Here is a 23,216-nt window from a genome sequence, read left to right as displayed (position 1 = left end):
CGGAGGTCGTTTATACAAATGAGATTTATATAAGAAGGAGGAAACAATGGAGTTTGAGACTTTTTGTATGTCTTTTCCATGTACTGAACTCTTGTTATTTAACTATGCCGAGGTAAATTTAATTTTTGAATCTAGGGCACCTTTAATTATAGCTATGTGTCCGACATTGTAAAAAACAATACCATTGTGCAGCATTTAAATCAGTAAGTTGACCGAGTGGATCTCTGAGCTTGTGCGAGTGAGTGGAGGCGGGGCTAATTAGCATATTCATAGATCTGCGTATACTAAATGAGGCAAGGGTGTAGAGTTACATTCAAGCTATTTTAAGGCATGAAGAATTTTAAATATGTCACTTAAATATGTCAGAAAAACATTTAAATATGTCATTTTGGTGATCAAAGATGAGTTTTACGGGATCAAATGATTGACTACAGAGGAACTTTAAAATGTGTATACATTAGTGAGATGATTCTAATGCTGAAGCAGAGATGGCTTGATGCCACCTTTTTTTTGGTTATGTACTTTTCGCACTGACCAACAAATGGGAGAAGTGTGAAGTGCTGTACTGTGTGAGTAGAGAGTGTTTGAATGGGGAATGTATAATAGAATAACAGGCTGCATGGGCTCAGTGGAGCTGGCGAAGTGATGGGGTTTGAATGGGAATAGAAATGTCATGTCCAGTCACAATGCCAGAGCTCTGCCAAGCCTGTCAACCTGAGAGAATGAGGTGAGGTTATTGTTAACACAGGGAAGCAAAAGGTTTTCATGCATCAGTGATTCGGTAGAAATGATGGTGTGTATTGAGAGCAGGATGCTGGTGTTGCTGAGGATCAGTCAGACGGTTGGCTCACTGTCTCACAGATGAAATGGATTCTGTGTCGGTCTGCTGATTTCCAGATCTTTTGTTTCTAGTGTGTTGAATGGTAGATTATATGAAAAAGAATCTAAAGAAGTTGCAGTATTCCTTCTAAAATTATATTGTACTTTAAACAGAGGTAAACATTTAACATTTAAAGATCACATTTATTATTAATGGTTAATGGTTTTTATTTTGTTTTTTAAAAGAAAGACTTGAATTTCTGTTGAAGTTGGGGCAAAAATATTGAAGTTTGTTCTTTATTTAATAGCTAGAATTTAGTTTATGTCACAGTCATTAAAGTTGATTTGCTAGTGTTCAGAAGTAGGCGGTATTAAGGCTTGAACACACTAAATGACTTTGAAAAATCTGAACAGATTTTAAAACACTAGACATCATAGACTTGAAGAGAGGAAAACTGGTGCATCATACACTAAATGACTGAGGAGGATCATACCAGGCTTGACTGAGATGTTCTGTACACAACAGACTCAGAGAGGCCGCTCACTGCAGAGCCAATTGACCTAGTCCAGCTCCACCTCTGTGGACCTAATGGGTGGAGCTTAATTTAATTTAATTTAGGGATAGGGTAAGGTTAGGGTGTGGCGGGACCTTCGAGCAGTGAGCACCACTTGCAAACTCAAGCAGAAACACATGCCTAGTTGATAGGAGATACATGACAAATGAACTAAATTTGTTCTAAAATTGGCTTAAAAAAATCAAACCAAAATCTGCAAACTTGGTCTGACTTTCAGCAACTAGCCTCAATTTGTCCAGACTGCAAATTGTGTCAAAAATCTGGGCAAAAGTCTTGTATTGTATTCTAGCCTTTAATGGGAGGGACAACATTCGATTTGTATAAAAAGCTGAGGAGTGCAGGATGAGTCATGAATTTTTTTTGTTTGTTTGTTTTTCTGGCAGTGAAAGAATGTATCACAGTTTTCACAAAAATAATATGAATCACAACTGTTTACAACAATGCTAATAATAAGAAATGTTTCTTAACCACCAAATCATCATATTAGAATGATTTCTGAAGGATCATGTGACACTGAAGACTGGAGTAATGATCCTTAAAACTTAGCTTTGCCATCTCAGGAATAAAATACATTTTAAATACAGTATATATAAAAAACTACGAAGCCCTGCACATGAGCTGCAGGAAAAAAAAAGTAGTCTAAATCTTGCACACGATTTACTAATTTGTTTCCTCAATTTGCTAAATCATGCACACGATTTATAAATTGAGGGAATGAATTAGTAAATCATACACATGATTTAGCAAATCGAGGGAACAAAATAGAAAATCGTCCGCACGATTTAACAAATCGAGGGAACGAATTAGTAAATTGTGTGCACAATCTAGCAAATCAAGGGAACAAATTAGTAAATCGTCTGCACAATTTAACAAATCGAGGGAACGAATTAGTAAATCGAGGAAACTAAAAAGTAAATCGTCTGCATGATTTGACAAATCGAGGGAATGAATTAGCAAACTGAGGTAACTAAATAGTAAATCGCCCGCACGATTTAACAAATTCAAGGGAACTAATTAGTATATCGCATGCACGATTTAGCAAACTGAGGGAACTAAATAGTAAATTGTCCGAAAAATTTAGTCAATCGAGGGAATTAAATAGTAAATCTTCTGCACTATTTAACAAATCAAGGAACGAATTAGTAAATCATGCGCACGATTTAGCAAATCAAGGGAACTAAATAGTAAATCGAGGGAACAAAATATGTGCATTACATGTAATATATATTTTTCAAAATAAAACAAAAACATTCAAAAATATTACCCCAAACCTTTAACCGGTATAAGCTAGCAGACTAAAAGCCACAAAACCTGAATTTTGATTCATAATTGTAGGTGAAACTGGATGCTTCACATTTGAAACAGTCCCACCATGATAAAGTTTTGTTTTTTTACTGACGTCACTGCCTCAGACCTGTTTTTTCCTTATTTGAGCTGAACACATATGTCCTAGAACTCATAAAGTCTATATTGTTTTGTCTTTAATATCCATATGTTAGCTGAACCCTTGACAACTCAATGATTTTGCACTATTGGTTATATTTACATTTAATGCATGTGAGGGAATGCAGGTGGGAATCCTGAAGAAACACTTTGTTATCACTTGGAGCGAAAGACAGGAGAAGCCTTATATGTGAACCTTTTTTTTGAGTGTGAACTTCACACGTCTCAGCATTCACACTCTGTAGTGCTCCTCACATCTCATCCAGACTAGTGTCTTCTCTGGTGTCATCCCTAGTGCTGCCACATTCAGCAGGATGTATAGCCTCTGTATACATGAAAAGAGTGTTTAAAAAAATCTGACTGGATCATCTTTAAAGAGATGTATAAATAGTGCTCAGAAAAAGATCTCCTTTCTTCTTGGTCCATTTACAGCAACTGCAGAATATTGGAGGAAGATTTGAAAACGCACATGAAACAGTTAGCTTGAGTTTGATGCGCTGTTTAGATGTGGCTATATCAGCGTTTGTGTGTGGTACGGTTTCGGGAAGAGAATGGATGGAGTAGGTACAGTATCTGAAAATAACTTTCTTTCTTGATCATAAACATTTAATGTCTGTTGCCATGGAGATAGGAAATGGGCAGGTAATGAATGAGTCAGTATCTGTTTAAACCCCACTGAAAAACTCATTATTTCACCTATACATGTACAGTGGGTACGGAAAGTATTCAGACCCCCTTCAATTTTTCACTCTTTGTTATATTGCAGCCATTTGCTAAAATCATTTAAGTTCATTTTTTTCCTCATTAATGTACACACAGCACCCCATATTGACAGAAAAACACAGAATTGTTGACATTTTTGCAGATTTATTAAAAAAGAAAAACTGAAATATCACATGGTCCTAAGTATTCAGACCCTTTGCTGTGACACTCATATATTTAACTCAGGTGCTGTCCATTTCTTCTGATCATCCTTGAGATGGTTCTACACCTTCATTTGAGTCCAGCTGTGTTTGATTATACTGATTATACTGAAAGCCACACACCTGTCTATATAAGACCTTGCAGCTCACAGTGCATGTCAGAGCAAATGAGAATCATGAGGTCAAAGGAACTGCCTGAAGAGCTCAGAGACAGAATTGTGGCAAGGCACAGATCTGGCCAAGGTTACAAAAAAATTTCTGCTGCACTTAAGGTTCCTAAGAGCACAGTGGCCTCCATAATCCTTAAATGGAAGACGTTTGGGACGACCAGAACCCTTCCTAGAGCTGGCCGTCCAGCCAAACTGAGCTATTGGGGGAGAAGAGCCTTGGTGAGAGACGTAAAGAAGAACCCAAAGATCACTGTGGCTGAGCTCCAGAGATGCAGTTGGGAGATGGGAGAAAGTTGTAGAAAGTCAACCATCACTGCAGCCCTCCACCAGTCGGGGCTTTATGGCAGAGTGGCCCGACGGAAGCCTCTCCTCAGTGCAAGACACTTGAAAGCCTGCATGGAGTTTGCTAAAAAACACCCGAAGGACTCCAAGATGGTGAGAAATAAGATGAGAACAAGATAGAACTTTTTGGCCTTAATTCTAAGCGGTATGTGTGGAGAAAACCAGGCACTGCTCATCACCTGTCCAATACAGTCCCAACAGTGAAGCATGGTGGTGGTAGCATCATGCTGTGGGGGTGTTTTTCAGCTGCAGGGACAGGACGACTGGTTGCAATCGAGGGAAAGATGAATGCGGCCAAGTACAGGGATATCCTGGATGAAAACCTTCTCCAGAGTGCTCAGGACCTCAGACTGGGCCGAAGGTTTACCTCCCAACAAGACAATGACCCTAAGCACACAGCTAAAATAACAAAGGAGTGGCTTCACAACAACTCCGTGACTGTTCTTGAATGGCCCAGCCAGAGCCCTGACTTAAACCCAATTGAGCATCTCTGGAGAGACCTAAAAATGGCTGTCCACCAACGTTTACCATCCAACCTGACAGAACTGGAGAGGATCTGCAAGGAGGAATGGCAGAAGATCCCCAAATCCAGGTGTGAAAAACTTGTTGCATCTTTCCCAAAAAGACTCATGGCTGTATTAGATCAAAAGGGTGCTTCTACTAAATACTGAGCAAAGGGTCTGAATACTTAGGACCATGTGATATTTCAGTTTTTCTTTTTTAATAAATCTGCAAAAATGTCAACAATTCTGTGTTTTTCTGTCAATATGGGGTGCTGTGTGTACATTAATGAGGAAAAAAATTAACTTAAATGATTTTAGCAAATGGCTGCAATATAACAAAGAGTGAAAAATTTAAGGGGGTCTGAATACTTTCCGTACCCACTGTACTTTGAATTAGCCAGTCTACTTTATATAATTAAAATATAAATGAGAGTTGTTTTATATAGTGTTATTGTCACAATTCTGTTGTTTCTGTTTCATTTTCAAGGACTTTTAGTTTGTTGTCGTCATTTCCTTTCACATCTTTCCAGTGAAATTTTGATATGCACTGGTACAAAAAGCAATATTCTATAAATATATTGTGTAGCCAGATTTGTTGATAGAATTGAATAGAATATTTATAGGGGACCTATTAAGTCTCTGGTTTCCCCAGAATGTGTCTGTGAAGTTTTAGCTCAAAATACCCCACAGATCATTATAGCTTGTCAAATTTGCCCCGATTTGGGTGTGAGCAAAAACGTTTTTGTGTGTGTCCCTTTAAATGCAAATGAGCTGCTGCTCCCAGCCCCCTTTCCAGAAGAGGGTGGAGCTTTAACAGCTCGCGCTTCAGTTGCTCAACAACAACAAAGCTGGCGAATCTCACGCAGCCAAAATGATGATCTTCAGTAACGGTGTTCAGCCTTACATTGTTCAAACCGGCTTCGGACACTGATGGAGAGACTCAGGAAGAAGTTACAACTTTTAGAATGCATCTGGACGTTTCTAAATGGTTAATGGATACATTTATGTAGTTGCTGTGGAGGTGATTCAACTCATCGTCCGGCGTAAAATGACAGCATGGTAACAACACCCTACTACAACAACTCTTTCTCTTCTCTAAAGTGGACTCACCCCCTTTGTGCGTGTTCTCGGGGGCGGGGTTTATGTAAATTTTAGTGTTCGTGATGTCACCAGTCCGGGAAGAAACTCGTTGTAGACCCTAACAGCCATTTGTTGCAGTCCTTAAAAAGCATTTTCTGTAAAAGAAAACATCTCCCTTTGCATTGAACTTTGAGCATCTTAACTTTGTAGATGTTTATGTTCAAACAGCAACATTTAATACTAACTAAAGTTAAAAAAGTGAAATCATAATCAAGGACCCTAATCTAGTTCTAGTGTTAAATAATAATAATAAAAAGTTATAAACCAGTATAGACTGTAATTTTTGTTTTCAGTCAATAGCACCCAAGTTCAAAAAACAATCACACTGAGTCTGAAATGGTTTGATCAAGGATCCAGTTCTCTAAACCCATTCTTTCTGAAAGCCTACTCTGCTCTGATTGGTCATGGCCCAGTCTGTTGTGATTGGTCAACCAAAGGAAACGAAATGCCCATTACCATGCTGAATTTCTGTTCCTGAAGCTTCCTCAGCATAGCATTTGTACAGACAGTGATATGAACAGTAACGTTGGTGTCGGTTTAACCGTATAAATTCGAGTCCTCATCCTTTTGAAGTGCATGCAAAGTGGATTTGCTTTCGCAGTGCAGAAAACAGCGTCTTCTCAACATGTCGTCAACACAAGCCAAACTCTTCCAGGCCTCAGCTACAACTACAGTGTTTGTGGGCGGGTCAAAGTAGACGTTGTTCACAGGCAACCAATGAAGACGATATGCAGGTATTATGCAAATTGGTTAGAAACTTACACAGGTTCTTGCTGAAGGTAAGGCTAGAATTACTGACTGTAAGACAGACAGTCTCCATTTATCATGCACTTTGATCTATGCAGGCCTTTTACATTCACAAACAGCTATATTACACACTAAAGGAAAGGTAATATCTGAAAAAGCATAATATTTGTTTATATGTGTGTGTTTCAGGACATCCTGAGAAGGATGACTGGGAAAACTCAAACCAGCAATATAACAAATAAGACAGATCCTCACTCTCTGAATTCCAGAGTGTTCATTGGAAACCTCAACACAGCTGTGGTCAAGAAAACTGACATTGAGCTAATTTTTGCCAAGTATGGCAAGATCACCGGCTGCTCTGTGCACAAGGGCTTTGCTTTCGTCCAGTATGCCTGCGAGAGGAACGCTCGCTCAGCTGTGGTTGGCGAGAACACCAGGGTGCTTGCTGGACAGACCTTGGGTAAGTGATATTTATTTCCCTTTTTATTTATGTAAGTGATTTGGACTGAAACAAGTGACAATGATTTCGATGACAATGAGGAGGAAGGTAGAAAACAAAACAGGAGAAATTCAGAAAAGGAAGGAAAGAGGTGAGATCTGCAGGCACAGAGAGAGTTGATCTTAGGTCATAGTCATTCCCATGGCTACCTGGTAAATATTCATCATCCTTTATTAAAAATGAAATTCCTGCTGTCACTGTTGTGGCTGTGGCTGTGGCTGTGGCTTGAGTTGAACTCAAATGGGTCTCTTGTGCTGGACTGATTTGGGTTAGTTCACCCAAAAATGAAATTTCTGTCATTTATTACTCACCCTCATGTCGTTCCAAATCCGTAAGACCTTTGTTCATCTTTGGAACACAAAATAAGATATTTTTGATGAAATCTGAGAGCTTTCTGATCCCTCAAGGCCCAGAAAGGTAGTAAAGACATTGTGGACTATTTTAACAATGTCTTTGCTACAGTACCTTTCTGAGCATTGAAAGTGGTAATTACATTGCAGTCTATCGGGGATCAGAAAGCTCTCGGATTTCATCAAGATGTTCCTAAGATGAACATGAAGAAGGTCTTACGGGTGTGGAACGACATGAGGGTGAGTAATTAATGACAGAATTTTTATTTTGGGGTGAACTAACCCTTTAAGGTTACTGTTATTTCTCTCTCTCTCTTTTCAGACCACTTTCCTTGTAAAAAAAATATTAGTTACTTGATTTTACTGAGCAGTGCAGAGCTGGGTATATGTATAAGTGTAAAACAATAAGCGTTTTGTTTTAATTTCAGTAGTATTTTGGTGAAAAATTCAAATGGCTTTGGAGTTTTTTTTTTTATATATATACTTTATTATATTATATTATAAAATATAACTTATTGTTATAGTTTATAATATAATATTGTTAATTATAATATTGTTTTATAATAATAATATCGTAAAATTTTATAATATTGTTATATTTTATGAACTTATCCATTCAAATCCTTTAATACATTAAACAAAATATAAATAAATAAATAAATAAATAAATCTTTTGTGATAATACCCACCACCCAACACAAAAATCACAATAGAACAACACATATAGAAAACAACACAAAAAACAATAGAAAAATACATAAAAAGATACTTTTACATCTTCAATATAAATAAATAAAAAAACATATATTCACACACACACACACAGGTTTGTTTTGCTATCAAAGTGAGGACATTCCATAGGCGTAATGGTTTTTATACTGTACAAACTGTACATTCAATCCCCTACACTACCCCTACTCCTAAACCTACCCATCACAGGAAACATTCTGCATTTTTACATTTTTAATAATTGTTTAGTATGTTTTTAAAGCTATTTTAAATATGAGGACTCATGAAATGTCCTTGTATTTCATGTTTACATCGTAATACCAGTGTAATACCCATGAATCACAAACCATGACCTCATAAATCACAAAATCACCTCATGACCTCATAAACCATGACCTCATAAATCACAAAAACGCGTGCACACGCACACACATACACACACACACACACACACATAATTTATAACCACACATAATATCTACAAATAAATAATATATAAAGCAAATAATACAAATAATATAGTCAAAAAATCACAGAAAAAAAAACTACGACTACTACTACTAAAAATTATGATAAATAAGTTAATAAATGATGGTTTCGGGGGGTTTTAGAGGGTTTTTGGCACTTTTCAGCTGGTCAGGTCAATGCTCCTCATTTTAATGCTAATAAGTTTTTTTTTTTTTTTTAAATAGTTACTTTTTAGTAACCAGAGCAACATTGTATCTTTAAAAATGAATATAGTTCTTTACAATGATATTGAATTGAAACAATTTGAATAGTTTCAAGAATTTATCTTAACTATTTTTCTGGGGTGTATAGAGTGAGTTCATTTTGAAGACATGTGACTCATATTTACAGTGTTTTATTGCCCCCTTATGTTGGCAAGAGGAAGTACTGGTAAGAAGAAGAAGAAGAAGAAGAAAAAAGTCATTTTACTGAATAAAAAATAGGCCAATGTCAGTCACTAGATGGCAATATAAATATACCATATATGTATATATACCAAATATGGCACTGCAGTGGCAAAGACAAAGCACAAGAAAAAAATAAAAAGCTCATTGTGGAGGATTTATTCATAACTCATGACCCCATTCAATTCACTCTGAGTGCTTTTACTCAGAAATATAACAGAAACTAAAAGTACTCCAGAAGAATACTAAAATCTCATAAACGAAATCATCTGATATATTTCTGCATATTTGAAGAACTCTTCCATGAATAAACCATATAATGTCAAACTTAAGATTTATGTAAGCTTCAAAAGGAATATGAGTCAGAAATCTAACCTTTAGTTTCTTTAACAATTTAGAAACTCCCAGACCTCAGTAAAAGACTTCACAATCTTCAAGATTATTTTCTTTAAGCTTGTCTTGAAAAAAGCTTTTATAAGAATATCAGTGTCACAGTGAATGTGTGTGTGTACTCATGTCACTATAATTAGTTTTTCTATGTCTGAAACCCTCTGACAGATATGAAGGCATCACAATGTCTTCAATTTCAGAGCCTGTCTTTAATTCAAAGGAAAAAGCATATTCCTGCATGAATAGCCTCCGGGCTTATAATGTTAATAACTACCCAGCATTTTCAAATGACTGACAGCAGCTGTGTGATGCTGTTCTTTTGATGTATAATATGATCCAAGATAAGATAAACAATCCGAGGCAAGAGTATAAACTGCATCAATCGTTGATATATATTTATACTATCCGTATATATATGTATTTGTAAAAGCTATACAGTAGTACAGTAGTAGATAAACATAATGCGTGTATTCTTAAATAATGCTTAATGTATTTTTTGTTGTTGTTGTTGTTAGTTTTTATCATGCACAGCATGATTTCTGCACTGTTTATTGGGTCCTGATTACTAATTTATAATTGTTTCAAATTTTTCGAACACCCCCATGATGTGTCAGTGGTACGGTCTGGAATGGTGCATGCCTGTATGCTGAACTCTATTCAGTCAGTCTCTCACAGTGACACTACGGTGAAGTGAGTTCAAGGGAAAGGAATCATATGTTTCTCAAAATATAGTATGCACAACCTAATGGACATGTACAGAAGAACAATGCATAAAGGGAAGCGCCACAATCAGAGATGTGAGTATTTTACGGACAAATAAGATGCTTTTAATATTTGATTTATAATAATACTTGAATTATAACATGCATAATAATAAGACTTTTGCAGTCTTTTTTAAATGAAAAAAGTGTTTTTTTACAATTACGTTATGTATTTACATTATATGCAATAAAATTATAGTTGTTTTTCTTGTTTGATATATAAAAATCTGTTTAATTATTAATAAATACATTTAGTAAATACAATGAAAATCATTTAGTTTGTAATTAGTCAAAGGAGAAGTCTGGTGAAACTGTCTCTGGACTGCACAGTTGCTGTGGACATAAAAAATCTGCTAAATGACAAGTAACCAAATAAATATATGCTGTAAATTCCATATATGCTGTAAAAAACTGAGAATGTGCTGTTGTTTCCATAAGGAGTTATTTCTACTTGATCTGAAATGACTTGTAAAATTACTTGTAAGTAAGAAATACATCATTTGCTGCATCCTAGTATAGTTATTAAACTTTAAAAATAATAAAATACTATTATATTAAAATAGAATAATAGAATAACATATTATTATTTAAAATAAAATTATTATTTTTTGACTTGAATAAAAACTGTTAATTTCAATGTTGACACATGAAACACACTTTAAGGTTAAAAAACATTTTTACAACCTTTTGGTCAACCATTCTGAAAGCTCTTAAAGGAGGAAATACATAAGAAACTAAACTGCATCTGTGAAAAAATGTTGTGACCTGTCTAAAATGATAACCTGTCTTTATTCTTTCTGAGGGTTCGGTGTGTGTTCTCCACATTGAACCATCACCTTTAGTAGATGAGCATGATTTTGGTCTTAAAGGATTAGTTCACTTCAGAATAAAAAAATCCTGATATTTTACTCACCCCAAGATGTCCATGTCTTTCTTTCTTCAGTTGAAAAGAAATTAAGGTTTTTGAGGAAAACATTCCTGGATTTTTCTCCATATAGTGGACTTCAATGGGTTGAAGGTCCAAATTGCAGTTTCAATGCAGCTTCAAAGGACTCTACATGATCCCAGACGATGAAATAAGGGTCTTATTTACTGAAACGATCAGTCATTTTCTAAAAAAAATAAAAATGTATTTACTTTTTAACCACAAATGCTTGTCTTGCACTAGCTCTGCGATGTGCCACGCATTACATAATCATGCTGGAAAGGTCACGTGTGACATAGGTGGAAGTACAGAGCAAGTGCCTGTAAAGCGAACGTGCAAAGACTAAGTCAAATGGCCTTTACAAAAAAAAAAGGTTAAAACAACGACGTTGGAAGATTTTGAAGTTGAAGCTATTCGGTACTTCTACCTAAATCACACGTGACCTTTCCAATGTGATTAAGTAATGCATGGCGCATCGCAGAGCTAGTGCAGGATAAGCATTTGTGGTTAAAAAGTATATAATTTTTTATTTTTATTTTATAAAATTACCAATTGTTTCACTAGATAGGACCCTTATTCCTCATCTGGGATCATGTAGAGCCCTTTGAAGCTGCGCTGAAACTGCAATTTGGACCTTCAACCCATTGAACCCTGTTGAAGTCCACTATATGGATATATGGAGAAAAATCCAGGAATGTTTTCCTCAAAAACCTTAATTTCTTTTTCACTGAAGAAAGAAAGACATGAACATCTTGGATGACATGGGGGTGAGTAAATTATCAGGAAATTTTAATTCCGAAGTGAACTAATCCTTTAAGTTTTTCTCCTTGAATACATATTTTTTCTGCTTTCACTTGTTCATATCTTTGACCACCAACTCAAGAAAATTTGAATTGGCCAAGTAAATAATTTAGAAATAGTTGACACAAAATTCCAAAAGCTGATAAATTTGCATGCAAGTTGAATCTGTTCATGATGAGCATTCATGTTTTGTGTGCATGCGTCTAATCAAAGACGGCACATCAAAGTTACAAAGCAAAGTTTTGTAGCTGTGCACACACACGACTCCAGGGATAACGAGTGGCACTGAAAATGGATATGATGTCCTCAAGTGTACAAGCCGTTCCAGACAATTGCGCACATCAGTCACTGAATTACATCACGCCACAAAGGAATGAATAAAGGAAGTGAAATGAATGTTCGATAAGTAGGTCATGTATGGAAAACACTCATTAGTGAAAGAGATGCAACCAGTGCCAGAGGTGTCTGAATCATATTCATATAGGCAGAAAAATGAGTTAATAATGTTTATAATTTCTGCAAAATGCTTTTCTTTGGAAATAAATAAAGTCCTTGAAGTTCTTTCTTGCTTAGTCGGGTAAATCCTGATTCACTTTGTTTACTGAGATTTATCAGAACATATTTTTCATTTAGAGTTTAGCACAAGTCTTCAGTAATGTCCTCTCAAATGAATCACTCAAAAAACTCCTTTAAGCTGACAGGCGGACGCTTTGACATTAAGCCGAGGTCATCACTAAGAGAAACGCCAATCTTCTCTCTTTGCTAAGCCTGATAGACCTTTGGGAGAGCAGCATACTGAGTAGAAGAGGCTCATTGATAAACTGAGATTAAAGCATTGATATGGCTTCATGTCTGAAATATGGTGGTATTTTAGATGTTCGGCACAAATCGAATGAAGTGTCTGGCGTGTTGTGGGACATTCCACTGATTATTGGTGCAGTTGGATGAGTCAGCCTGTTTCGGATCATATTGTCGACCAAGAAACCATTATTAAGATCTCACAAAATCATTATCGTGAACTTGAATCACTTGCTTCTACATTAAAGCAGTCAAAGAGACTCAATAAGGTTGTTAGTGTGACTCGGACAGTAAAGGATGGCACTAGTGTCAGGGGTTCGATTTCCCAGGGAATGCATGGACTACAAAAAATGCGAAGTGGATAAAAGTGTCTGCCAAATGCATTAATGTAAATCAAAAGAGATGAACAGCAGCCACCTCAGTGATTAGTATAAAATGCCAAGTTCATTGTGAACATACTCATTATGACTTCCTTTTTCACCCCATTCAATTCATGAACTTTAAATGCAGATTACCTCACCTTAAACATATACGAGAACCTAAAAATACTAAAGCAGAATACTAACATCTTATCATGGGCCATACTTTCTGATGTTTGCTTGACAATCTTAAGAAAAATGGTACCAAATTAGGGTTCCTTGGCTTTTTGGTGCTAAATAGAACCCTTTTTATAAGGTTCCATAAAGAACCATGCTTGAAAGTGCTATATAGGACACTTAACCCTTATGCAGTCTTCGTTTGGGAAGTACACTCAGGGTCTTTGGGGTCTCCACAGACCCCAGGCAACAAAATGCAATTTTGTAACAAAATTCTTGTTTTTTTAAAAACAAATGTAATTTTACTCTGTTTATTAATGTTTTTACTCCATGTTTGTACAGTTTTTGGAGGATTTATCATATTTTTTAAATTTATATAAAAAAATTTTTTAAAAAAAATTTTTTTAAATAGGTTTTTATACAAAAACAGCTTTTTATGTAAAATTCACTTTATAAAAGACCCACATTTCTAAATTTCATTCATGGGGATAACATGGATAATTTGACATGGTTTAGTGTAAGATTTTTGCCCATCTTTTGGAAAATGCAGTTTTAAAAGTAAAAAAACTATCATTTTTACCAGTAGATGGCTGCACGACTCCACTATATGCTATGTGCTATTTGAATGACTGAAAGACATCTTTTCATAAGTTTTTTTCAGTTGGATTCATATCTAAATATTATGAAATCACAATTATAACAATAAAGGGTACTTTTTGTCAAAGTTTAGTATTTTTTGTAATGAAAAAAAATGGTTTTTCAATATTGTTACATTATGATGAGACTCCACTGTGAAAATGGACAAAATTCATCCTCAAAATCAACATTTTGGAAAAATTATTTTTTTTCAGTAAAAGTAACTTTTATTGTTATAATTGTGATTTCATAACATTTAGATATGAATCCAACAAAAAAAAAACTTATGAAAAGATGTCTTTCAGTTAGTCAAATAACATAGCAAATAGTGGAGCTCTGCAGCCATCTACTGGTAAAAGTGATTTTTTTTTTTTTACTTTTAAAACTGCATTTTCCAAAAGATGGGCAAAAATCTTACACTAAACCATGTCAAATTATCCATGTCATCCCCATGAATGAAAGTTAGAAATGTGGGTCTTTTATAAAGTGAATTTTACATAAAAAGCTGTTTTTGTAAAAATATTTATTTATTTATTTATTTATATAAATTTAAAAGATACGAGAAATCCTCCAAAAACTGCACAAATATGAAGTAAAAACATTAATAAACAGAGTAAAATTACATTTGTTTTTTAAAAAGCAGTTATTTTATAACAAAATTACATTTTATTGCCTGGGGTCTGTGGAGACCCCGAAGACCCTGAGGGTACCTTTTTTTTTTACACTAACATAAAAACAAGCTATCACTCCGATTTTTTTTTTCTTTGTAGATCTAGAAAGTGTTAACAACGGTACAAAGTTTCATGTCATTTGGACAAAGAGAATATTTTTTTTTATTTGAGCAAACGTCGTTTGGGGTCTAAAAAGACCCCAAAGACCCTATAACGGTTAATGGTGTAATAAATAACAGTGTGTCTCTTCTATTTGTTTATGTAAAAACAATGATATGTTTATGAAGGCCAAAATTAGCAAAAATGGACAATATGTGAGCCGTTTACAATATTAAAAGGAAAAAGTGATATAAAGTCATGTGATGGCTTTAATGTTTTTTTGACTGGGTATGTTTATACTAGAGTAATACTAAAAATTTTTTTGAATAAATTCAATATCTTTGTTATTTGGTGGAAGAAGAGAAGATAAGTGAACTGAATAGAGCTGTTAAACTAAAAAGAGAAAAAGACTTGTCTGGTAGAAAACCAGTAACAACTTGAAAGTTAAAATTTACAGACATTTTAAGAAAAAAATAATTTACTTGTTGAGAGTGTGTTGACAGTCTGTGTAATTGGATGGCTGCTGAGCTCCAGAAAATCAGTAATGTGGTGGCTTTGACAGTTACAGATTTGAAAAACAAGACATAAAGGGTTCTTCAAGATGATACGGTTCTAAATAGAATTGTTACTATGTCTTTTTTTTTAGAGTGCATTTGAAGTAAAACTTAATGCCAAACCTTTTTTATTTTAAAAATCAAACTTAAAAAATAATAAAATACATATTATTTGAAATAAACGAATGAATGCATAAATATCTTTTTAAAATGTATACAAGTGAATGGGAATACAAATGGGATCTTAAAGAAATTAAAAAAATGAAAATTCTCTCATCAATTATTCACCATCATGTTGTTTCAAACCTGTAAGACTTGAATTTTTTCCCCCCAGAAATCGTTTAGTGTCCAATCTTTTTGTCCCATGAGGGTGAGTAAATGATGACTTTTTGAATGAACTATCCCTTTAAGTTTCTTTAACATTAAATTTAGAAACTGACATCAAACTCACAGCAATATCCTTTGAACCCCAAAAACGTCAACGTAATTACATTAATTTGAAGAGAATTTCTTTTTATATAAAGCTTTTGTGTTAACATCAAACTTTTCTGTGGAAAACGAAGGTTAGCTAATTGGTAACTGCTCATTAAAGAGGATGATAATAAACCTGATCTTCCCGGTCAACTGTTTTTTCTCTTGCTTTTCAGTTGCTATATGCACTCCAATATGTTTGAGTGTACTATTTTCCAATGTATTCCCCTAGCGACCCTCTCAGTCAAATGTTTTGAAACTTCAATCTCATAAATATATTCCGAGCGTGACAGTCTCCATTTAAAAGGTCTGTATGCTTCCATAATGAATTTGGCTCAGTCAGGCAAAGACTAATCTAAACTCTGAAAGTGCACTACTTTTCCTTACAGATTTAGTGCTTTGTTTTGTGCTTCATCAGAGTGAAGGCTTAAATTGCTTGTAAATGTCTTAAAGCTCTGAATTGTGATTTAGTCAGGCACTCAGGCAGCCCGTCCTTCTGGATAACGTGTCGGGTGACCTTGAAAGGCACTCAGGAGTGATTGTGTGTGTGTGTGTTGAGTGAGGCTGTTGCTCTGATAGCATCTCTCTTTCTGATGAGACAGATGAGTGCCATCAGTTATTTATTCTGTGGCATAATGCCTACGCTCTTTCAGAGGGCACAGAGGCTTTTCTATGTCCATTATATTCACCAGACATTTTCAGCCATTTATTTGAAGGAGACTGATTAAAAAAGAAAGCGTATGCTGTTTTTCTTTATAATGTCCTTTGCTCTTCCCACAGACATTAACATGGCTGGAGAGCCCCGTCCTTACAGGCCAAAAGTGGGATCTAAGCGTCCCTTCTCCTTATACAGGTGAGCCACCGAAATGTGTTTATTTATTTAGCTTTTTTCATTGTTTCAGACTGAAATAAACATTTTTCTCATTTTTCTCAAGTGGCTATGAATTTGATTATGATTTCTACAGGGATGATTTCTATACCAGGTATGTATAATTATATTAATTCAAAGATACCAGTAATTTTATAGAGTTCCATTGGTATTTCAGTAGTTGAAATTGTAATATGTTTTTGTTAATTAATTTTTTAGTTAAGATCCACCATGTCTCGTTTGACCTTTTCTGTGCTATGAAAAAGTAAGGTAAGATGAAGAGAAAAAAAAAAAACTAAAAAGTAGAGGAAGAGCTTCTCCTAATATCCATAATTAATGTCATTTTATTGGTTTGACTTCGATCCTTTGCTCAGGCTAATGATGAGCACTACTCTCCTGTGAGACATTAGCTGAATGTCAGAAAGCTGCTGGGTCGTTAACTGAGCAGCGCGAGTTACGCCGGTCATCTTTTCTCTGACATTTTCATGTGTTTGCTTTCACTCCTCATTTGGCAGAGCTGAATTTTTTTTACTTCTCCATGGAAAATATATGTGTGCTAACGAGCGAAATGCCTTCAGTGTGCCTAATTATGCTCATCAAGTGTTATCTCAGGGAAGAAGGACTAAGAAGTGATCTTGCTCTTTTGCATGTAGACTAAGTAAGATATTCTCTTATCTCTTTGTATTATAGCTTATTGGAATTCTATACATGTAATGATGTATATGTCAGTTGCTGGATTACACCAGGTCATTTTAAATTGGGTACAGTCAGTGTCTTAGACATTAGTGAAAATGCTTCTATTTTTGCAAATTATTAAAGGTAGTGACTTTTTTGTTCAAAATTAATGAGCCAATACGTCATCACTTCTTCTTACAAAACAGGTTTTTGTCTTACCCTGATTCACAATGTTAAAGGATTAGTCCACTTTTAAATAAACTTTATTTACTTACTGATAATTTACTCACCCCCATGTCATCCAAGATGTTCATGTCTTTCTTTCTTCAGTCGAAAAGAAATTAAAGTTTTTGATGAAAACATTCCAGGATTTTTTTCATATAGTGGACTTCAATGGGCACCAAACAGTTGAAGGTCAAAATTAGTTTCACTGCAGCTTCAAATTGTTCTACACGATCCCAGATGAGAAATAAGGGTCTTATCTAGTGAAACCATTGCTCATTTTCTGAAAAAAATTGAAAATTGTATAAGTTTTAACCATAAGCTCATCTTGAACTAGCTCTCTTCTTCTTCTCTATTAGAATTCTGGCAGTGTAGACACTGTGTATTACTGCCCTCCACAGGTCAAAGTTTGAACTAATTGTTATATACTAGCATATTGCATATAAAAATTAGTTAAAAACTTTGACCTGTGGAGGGCAGTAATACACTTAGCAGTGTCTACACTGCCGGAATTCTAAAGGCCGGAACACAGTAAGCCGATGCCGACGAACTAGTGGCGACGAAAGCAGACTGCGGGGTTTGCTCACGTCGCAGCGTCTGTGTCCAAAGTTGCCCTGACACACCAAACTGACGCTAAACAGCCGACGGCCAAGTAGCACGTCAGTTCTGCGCCTGCGTGAGATGAAATGCCTTTCCGAACCAGCAGGCGGCAGTAGCTGAACAGCCAATCAGAATGATCAGATGGCCCGACGGGCCGACGAGCTCCAACGCCGATTCAACATTTCGAATAGGCCGGAAAAAAAAACGACGAGGACCAACTTCAGCTGACGGTGCGGAACACACTGAGAAAACTTAGTCGGCCGACGAAGAAAAACTGCCCGACGGCTGACCATCGGCTTGGTGTGTTCCTGCCTTAATAGATAGAGAAAAAGAAGAGAACTAGTTCAAGATGAGCATTTATGGTTAAAACTTATATAATTTTCAATTTTTTTCAGAAAATGAGCGATGGTTTCACTAGATAAGACCCTTATTTCTCATCTGGGATCCTGTAGAACAATTTGAAGCTGAAGTGAAACTAATTTTGACCTTCAACTGTTTGGTGACCATTGAAGTCTACTATATGGAAAAAAATCCTGGAATGTTTTCATCAAAAGCTTTAATTTCTTTTCGACTGAAGAAAGAAAGACATGGACATCTTGGATGACATGGGGGTGAGTAAATTATCAGGAAAAGTTTATTTAAAAGTGGACTAATCCTTTAAGCCTATTATAAGTGTTTATATTTTAGATCTGAGGGGACACTTTTTATGAGAAATGACGTACATATGTCACTCACCCATGCGTGTCTTGTTATATCCGTAAATAGAGAAAAGTTGCTCTGTCTACTTTGACATGTGTATGGTGTGGGAGTGGCATAGGTTAGTAGTCACAACGAGTGAGAAATGTTGACATTGAGCATGCTATAATCTCGAACCTCCGGGGAATCACATGTTTAAAAAAAAAAAAAAAAAAAAAAAAACCAAAACAAAGGAGAATCTGCTGGCAAAAAGAGAATGCAACAGAGCTCGTAATAAAACAAGAATCAACATTGGCTTAGCTTTTCAGAGATGGCGAGAAATGAGGGATTTGAAATGTTGTTTTTATTACTCAACAGGTGAGTAAGGCATTTTATTGAACTTATATGTAGCTCTCTAAGAGAGTTCACTGTAAAGCATTATCTACTGTAAAAGGGTCAAATTCATCCACACAGTCATGCAGAGCCAAAGCACAACCAAAACAATGTTCTTCCGCAAAATGCATGCAGTTTTGTTTTTAACCACTAGAAGGCCAAAAGTTACATATGCTGCATCCCAATTTGATTACTATCCATCCTAAATAGTATTCTGAATTAGAATTAGTGTGTCCCAAATTGTAGAATGTTGAAATGAGTATTCCAAAGATACCCGGATGGTCTACTTTTTCCGGTTAGAATCCAAAGTGCAGATCGACGCACTCTCTAATGGCTAATATGGCCCACAACCCATTGCGTGTTGGATGAGGATTCGATTAGAACTACAAACACGAGTAAAAAGTGTTAAAAAAACATGGCGGATATGCAAGAACGACAGATAAGATAAAGGGGTTTGAGTGATTAATAATCGATATCTAACCTAATGAAAAGATATTTATTAAATATTATGCACATGATATTTAATCTGCAACAGCATTGTGAACTTTTATAACAATGCGTTTGGTCATTAACTATTAAATGCATTATTATGCAAACATGAGGAGAGTTCTCCGCATGAAAGACCCATGACTGGCAGATCAACGTGCTTCTACATTTCTCTCCAAAATGGTAGGAAATTTAATTGAATGTGGAGGACTTTAACTGTGACAAGATGATTGACAGGGCAGTTTAACCGGTTACAGGTTGCACGTAACTAAACAACAGAGCGTCAGAACTTTTGAAAGTGATCATTAAATAATAATAATGATTTATAAAATATTTTGTATAATATCTTTTTTCAGGATTTTTGACATTCATGGGCGATTTGAACCATCCCCTCGGGCTATGATACCTATCAAGCATTCCCGCTTGGTTGCACTCTCAACACGCAGGACGAAAAACTCTTTCCAGCCAAAGATGTCCACCTGCTCTTCTTATCTAAGAACGCTGTCATCAGGTTCCTTACGCTCTATGGGTTTGTCCATCATTCCGAGTCAATTTTTGTCACATTTCAGTTTCCATTATAATTTTTTTAGCCCCAAGAACACCATGTCCCAACCTGAACTTTGATGTATGTCCATACGAACCATAATCTACTGTCAACCATAACTACTTTAAAAATAAAAGTAACACAGTGAGCTGATAAAATCACAGTGATATATATTCATCCTCATCATTTTTTTTTTTTTTTTGTGTGTGTTTTTTTATCTAAGTGAAATCCGATCAACTCCTGACAATCAAGAAAGAACTGTCTCAGATCAAGATTAAGATCGACTCCTTACTGGGAAGGCTAGAGAAGATTGAACGGAAGCAGTTAGCAGAAGCAGGTAAAGGATGAAAATAACATTGCTGTCAGGTTAGAGGCCATGTTGGCAGGAGGTAGATTAAAAACACTTGTCTTCATCACTTTCAATGTCAGTGCAGGAAATCGAAAACAGCAGCACTCTGTCCCTCTACACACACAAAATATTGGGATGGGAGAGGGGCATCCACATACCTGTGTTAGTCTTTTTAAAGGTGCCCTCGAATGAAAAATTGAATTTATCTTGGCATTGTTAAATAACAAGAGTTCAGTACATGGAAATGACATACAGTGAGTCTCAAACTCCATTGTTTCCTCCTTCTTATATAAATCTCATTTGTTTAAAAGACCTCCGAAGAACAGGCGAATCTCAACATAACACCGACTGTTGGGGTGTACGCCCCCAATATTTGCATATGCCAGCCCACGTTTCCAACATTATAAAAGGCATTAGACAAGGGCAGCCAGTATTAACGTCTGGATGTGCATAACCAAATCATCAGACTAGGTAAGCAAGCAAGAACAATAGCGAAAAATGGCAGATGGAGCGATAATAACTGACATGATCCATGATAACATGATATTTTTAGTGATATTTGTAAACTGTCTTTCTAAATGTTTCGTTAGCATGTTGCTAATGTACTGTTAAATGTGGTTAAAGTTACCATCGGTTATTACTGTATTCATGGAGACAAGAGCCGTCGTTTCATTATTATTTTCATTTTTAAACACTTGCAGTCTGTATAATGCATAAACACAACTTCATTCTTTATAAATCTCTCCAACAGTGTAGCATTAGCCGTTAGCCACGGAGCACTATCAAACTCATTCAAAATCAGAAGTAAACAATATAACAGTATACAATACTCACATAATCCGACGCATACATGCCGCATGCATGACGAACACTTTGTAAAGATCCATTTTGAGGGTTATATTAGCTGTGTAAACTTTGTTAAGGCACTGTTCAAGGCAAGCGCGAGCTCTGTGGGCGTGGACCACGGGATTTAAAGGGGCCGCAGCATAAAATCGGCGTGTTTATAATGATGCCCCAAAACAGGCAGTTAAAAAAATTAATAAAAAAAAATCTATGAGGTATTTTGATCTGAAACTTCACAGACACATTCAGGGGACACCTTAGACTTATATTACATCTTTTAAAAACATAATCTAGGGCACCTTTAATTCTTTAAATATTCACTGTAGCCATTTGCTGCACTTTAATCTCATTCACCTCTTTGTCTGCCATCTTTATATTGCATAGAAGCCCACAGGAAGCACGAGAAGGCCTATCAATCTCTCTATAGTGAGACAGAAGAAAATTCTGGAGAGGATGTGGATCAGGAACATCAGACGTGGGACGTGACTGATGAATGTGATGATGGATATGATGACAGGGTAAACAATGAACTGGTGAGCTGTCATTAAACTTATATGAGTGTGAAATGTCAGTTGTTTTATTATAGATATATGAGTAAGAGCCACTTAGGATAGGATTTAATTGTGTGTATGTGTTTTAAACCCCAGATAGAAAACCACATATCTGATGTAGACAACTGAACAAGGTTTGTACATTCATACCACATTATGTTTAAAATTCTTCTCTACTTTTATTTGACATAATCAAAAAGTAGACAATTGTCTCTGTCCTTCAAGAGTTTTGTGAAAGGTACTGTCTGACACTGTCTGCTCTCATTGTATTGTGCAGTTTTTATTCAGACAGACATTTAGAAGCAATGCCCTGTAAACTAAAACTATTTAAGCCATTCATTTATGAGTACTAATGTCTCTTGAAATTTCTCATCATTTGACCTTCAGTATCAAGCAAGCAAAAAGTTCTTATTTGTTTTATTCAGTGTACAACCAACACTTATTGATACTGGAAGTTTCTGATACTAAAAAGTAATAATACCACAGACATTTTGTGATATATCTATTATATTTTAATATGTAATATTTATAATAATATATAATATTATTCAAGTTTTTTTCTTCTTCTTTTAGGACTGAGACCAGTGCACCTATAATGTTTACTATTTTTTGGAAGATATCAAGCTGGAATTGTTGACTTTTCCATGTCAAACTATTTATGTATTAAGTATGTATATGTATATGTATTTATTTCGTTCAATCATTATTTTTTGTAAGAAATTTGAGATCTATGAAGTTATTCTGATATCTGCACACATAAACTAAAACTAAATGGTGAAAACTGTAACTTTGATTTCAACTATGTAAAATAATTCATGTATTTTGTCTAGAAAAAAAGTGATAAACTTAAGTGTCATTGTCATAAAGGTTTACAAATAAATGGAAAATGTTATATTGTAGTGTATGTGCATTTTATTTTTCAGCATTAAATGATTATGTTTAAGTAATATTTATTGAATGCACATTTATGTATAGCCTAGGCATAAGTAAACTATCATAAAATGAGTGATGTCTCACACATCATTAGCTACCTTTTACATCTCTGTCTAGTTCTTTTCTATATTTCTTCTTTATTTTATGTGTTTATATTGTGTGACATATTTGTGAAATAAAATCAGCCAGACATCAATTGTAGCAGCTTTTTGACTTTTGGTATTTCACGCTGGTTGTAGCTGTGTATAAACCAACTGGAAACATAAAATACTCGCTAGGTAGGC

The 23,216-nt window shown here is 35.4% G+C and overlaps 1 protein-coding gene across 3 annotated transcripts in view; it reads left to right on the top strand.

Moving 5' to 3' along the window:
• Window positions 1-23,128, top strand: part of ralyl (RALY RNA binding protein like) — a 28,694-nt gene extending 5,566 nt beyond the window's left edge. The window contains exons 1-9 of one of the 3 annotated variants that reach the window (XM_048163227.1): window positions 6,211-6,649; window positions 6,852-7,122; window positions 16,574-16,646; window positions 16,729-16,776; window positions 20,069-20,223; window positions 20,480-20,593; window positions 21,833-21,981; window positions 22,096-22,133; window positions 22,573-23,128. In XM_048163227.1, the coding sequence (XP_048019184.1) occupies window positions 6,644-6,649; window positions 6,852-7,122; window positions 16,574-16,646; window positions 16,729-16,776; window positions 20,069-20,223; window positions 20,480-20,593; window positions 21,833-21,981; window positions 22,096-22,128 (849 nt within the window). In that variant the 5' untranslated portion in view covers window positions 6,211-6,643 and the 3' untranslated portion in view covers window positions 22,129-22,133; window positions 22,573-23,128. Of the gene's footprint in view, window positions 1-6,210; window positions 6,650-6,851; window positions 7,123-16,573; window positions 16,647-16,728; window positions 16,777-20,068; window positions 20,242-20,479; window positions 20,594-21,832; window positions 21,982-22,095; window positions 22,134-22,572 lie in introns of those variants that run through there. The other 2 variants (XM_048163226.1, XM_048163228.1) reach the window with 2 other exon arrangements.
• Window positions 23,129-23,216: the final 88 nt, after the last annotated feature.

This window comes from Megalobrama amblycephala, linkage group LG17 (genome assembly GCF_018812025.1).
Source record: "Megalobrama amblycephala isolate DHTTF-2021 linkage group LG17, ASM1881202v1, whole genome shotgun sequence".
In the NCBI taxonomy this organism is placed as follows: domain Eukaryota; kingdom Metazoa; phylum Chordata; class Actinopteri; order Cypriniformes; family Xenocyprididae; genus Megalobrama; species Megalobrama amblycephala.
This window is presented reverse-complemented; position numbering and strand designations above follow the sequence as displayed.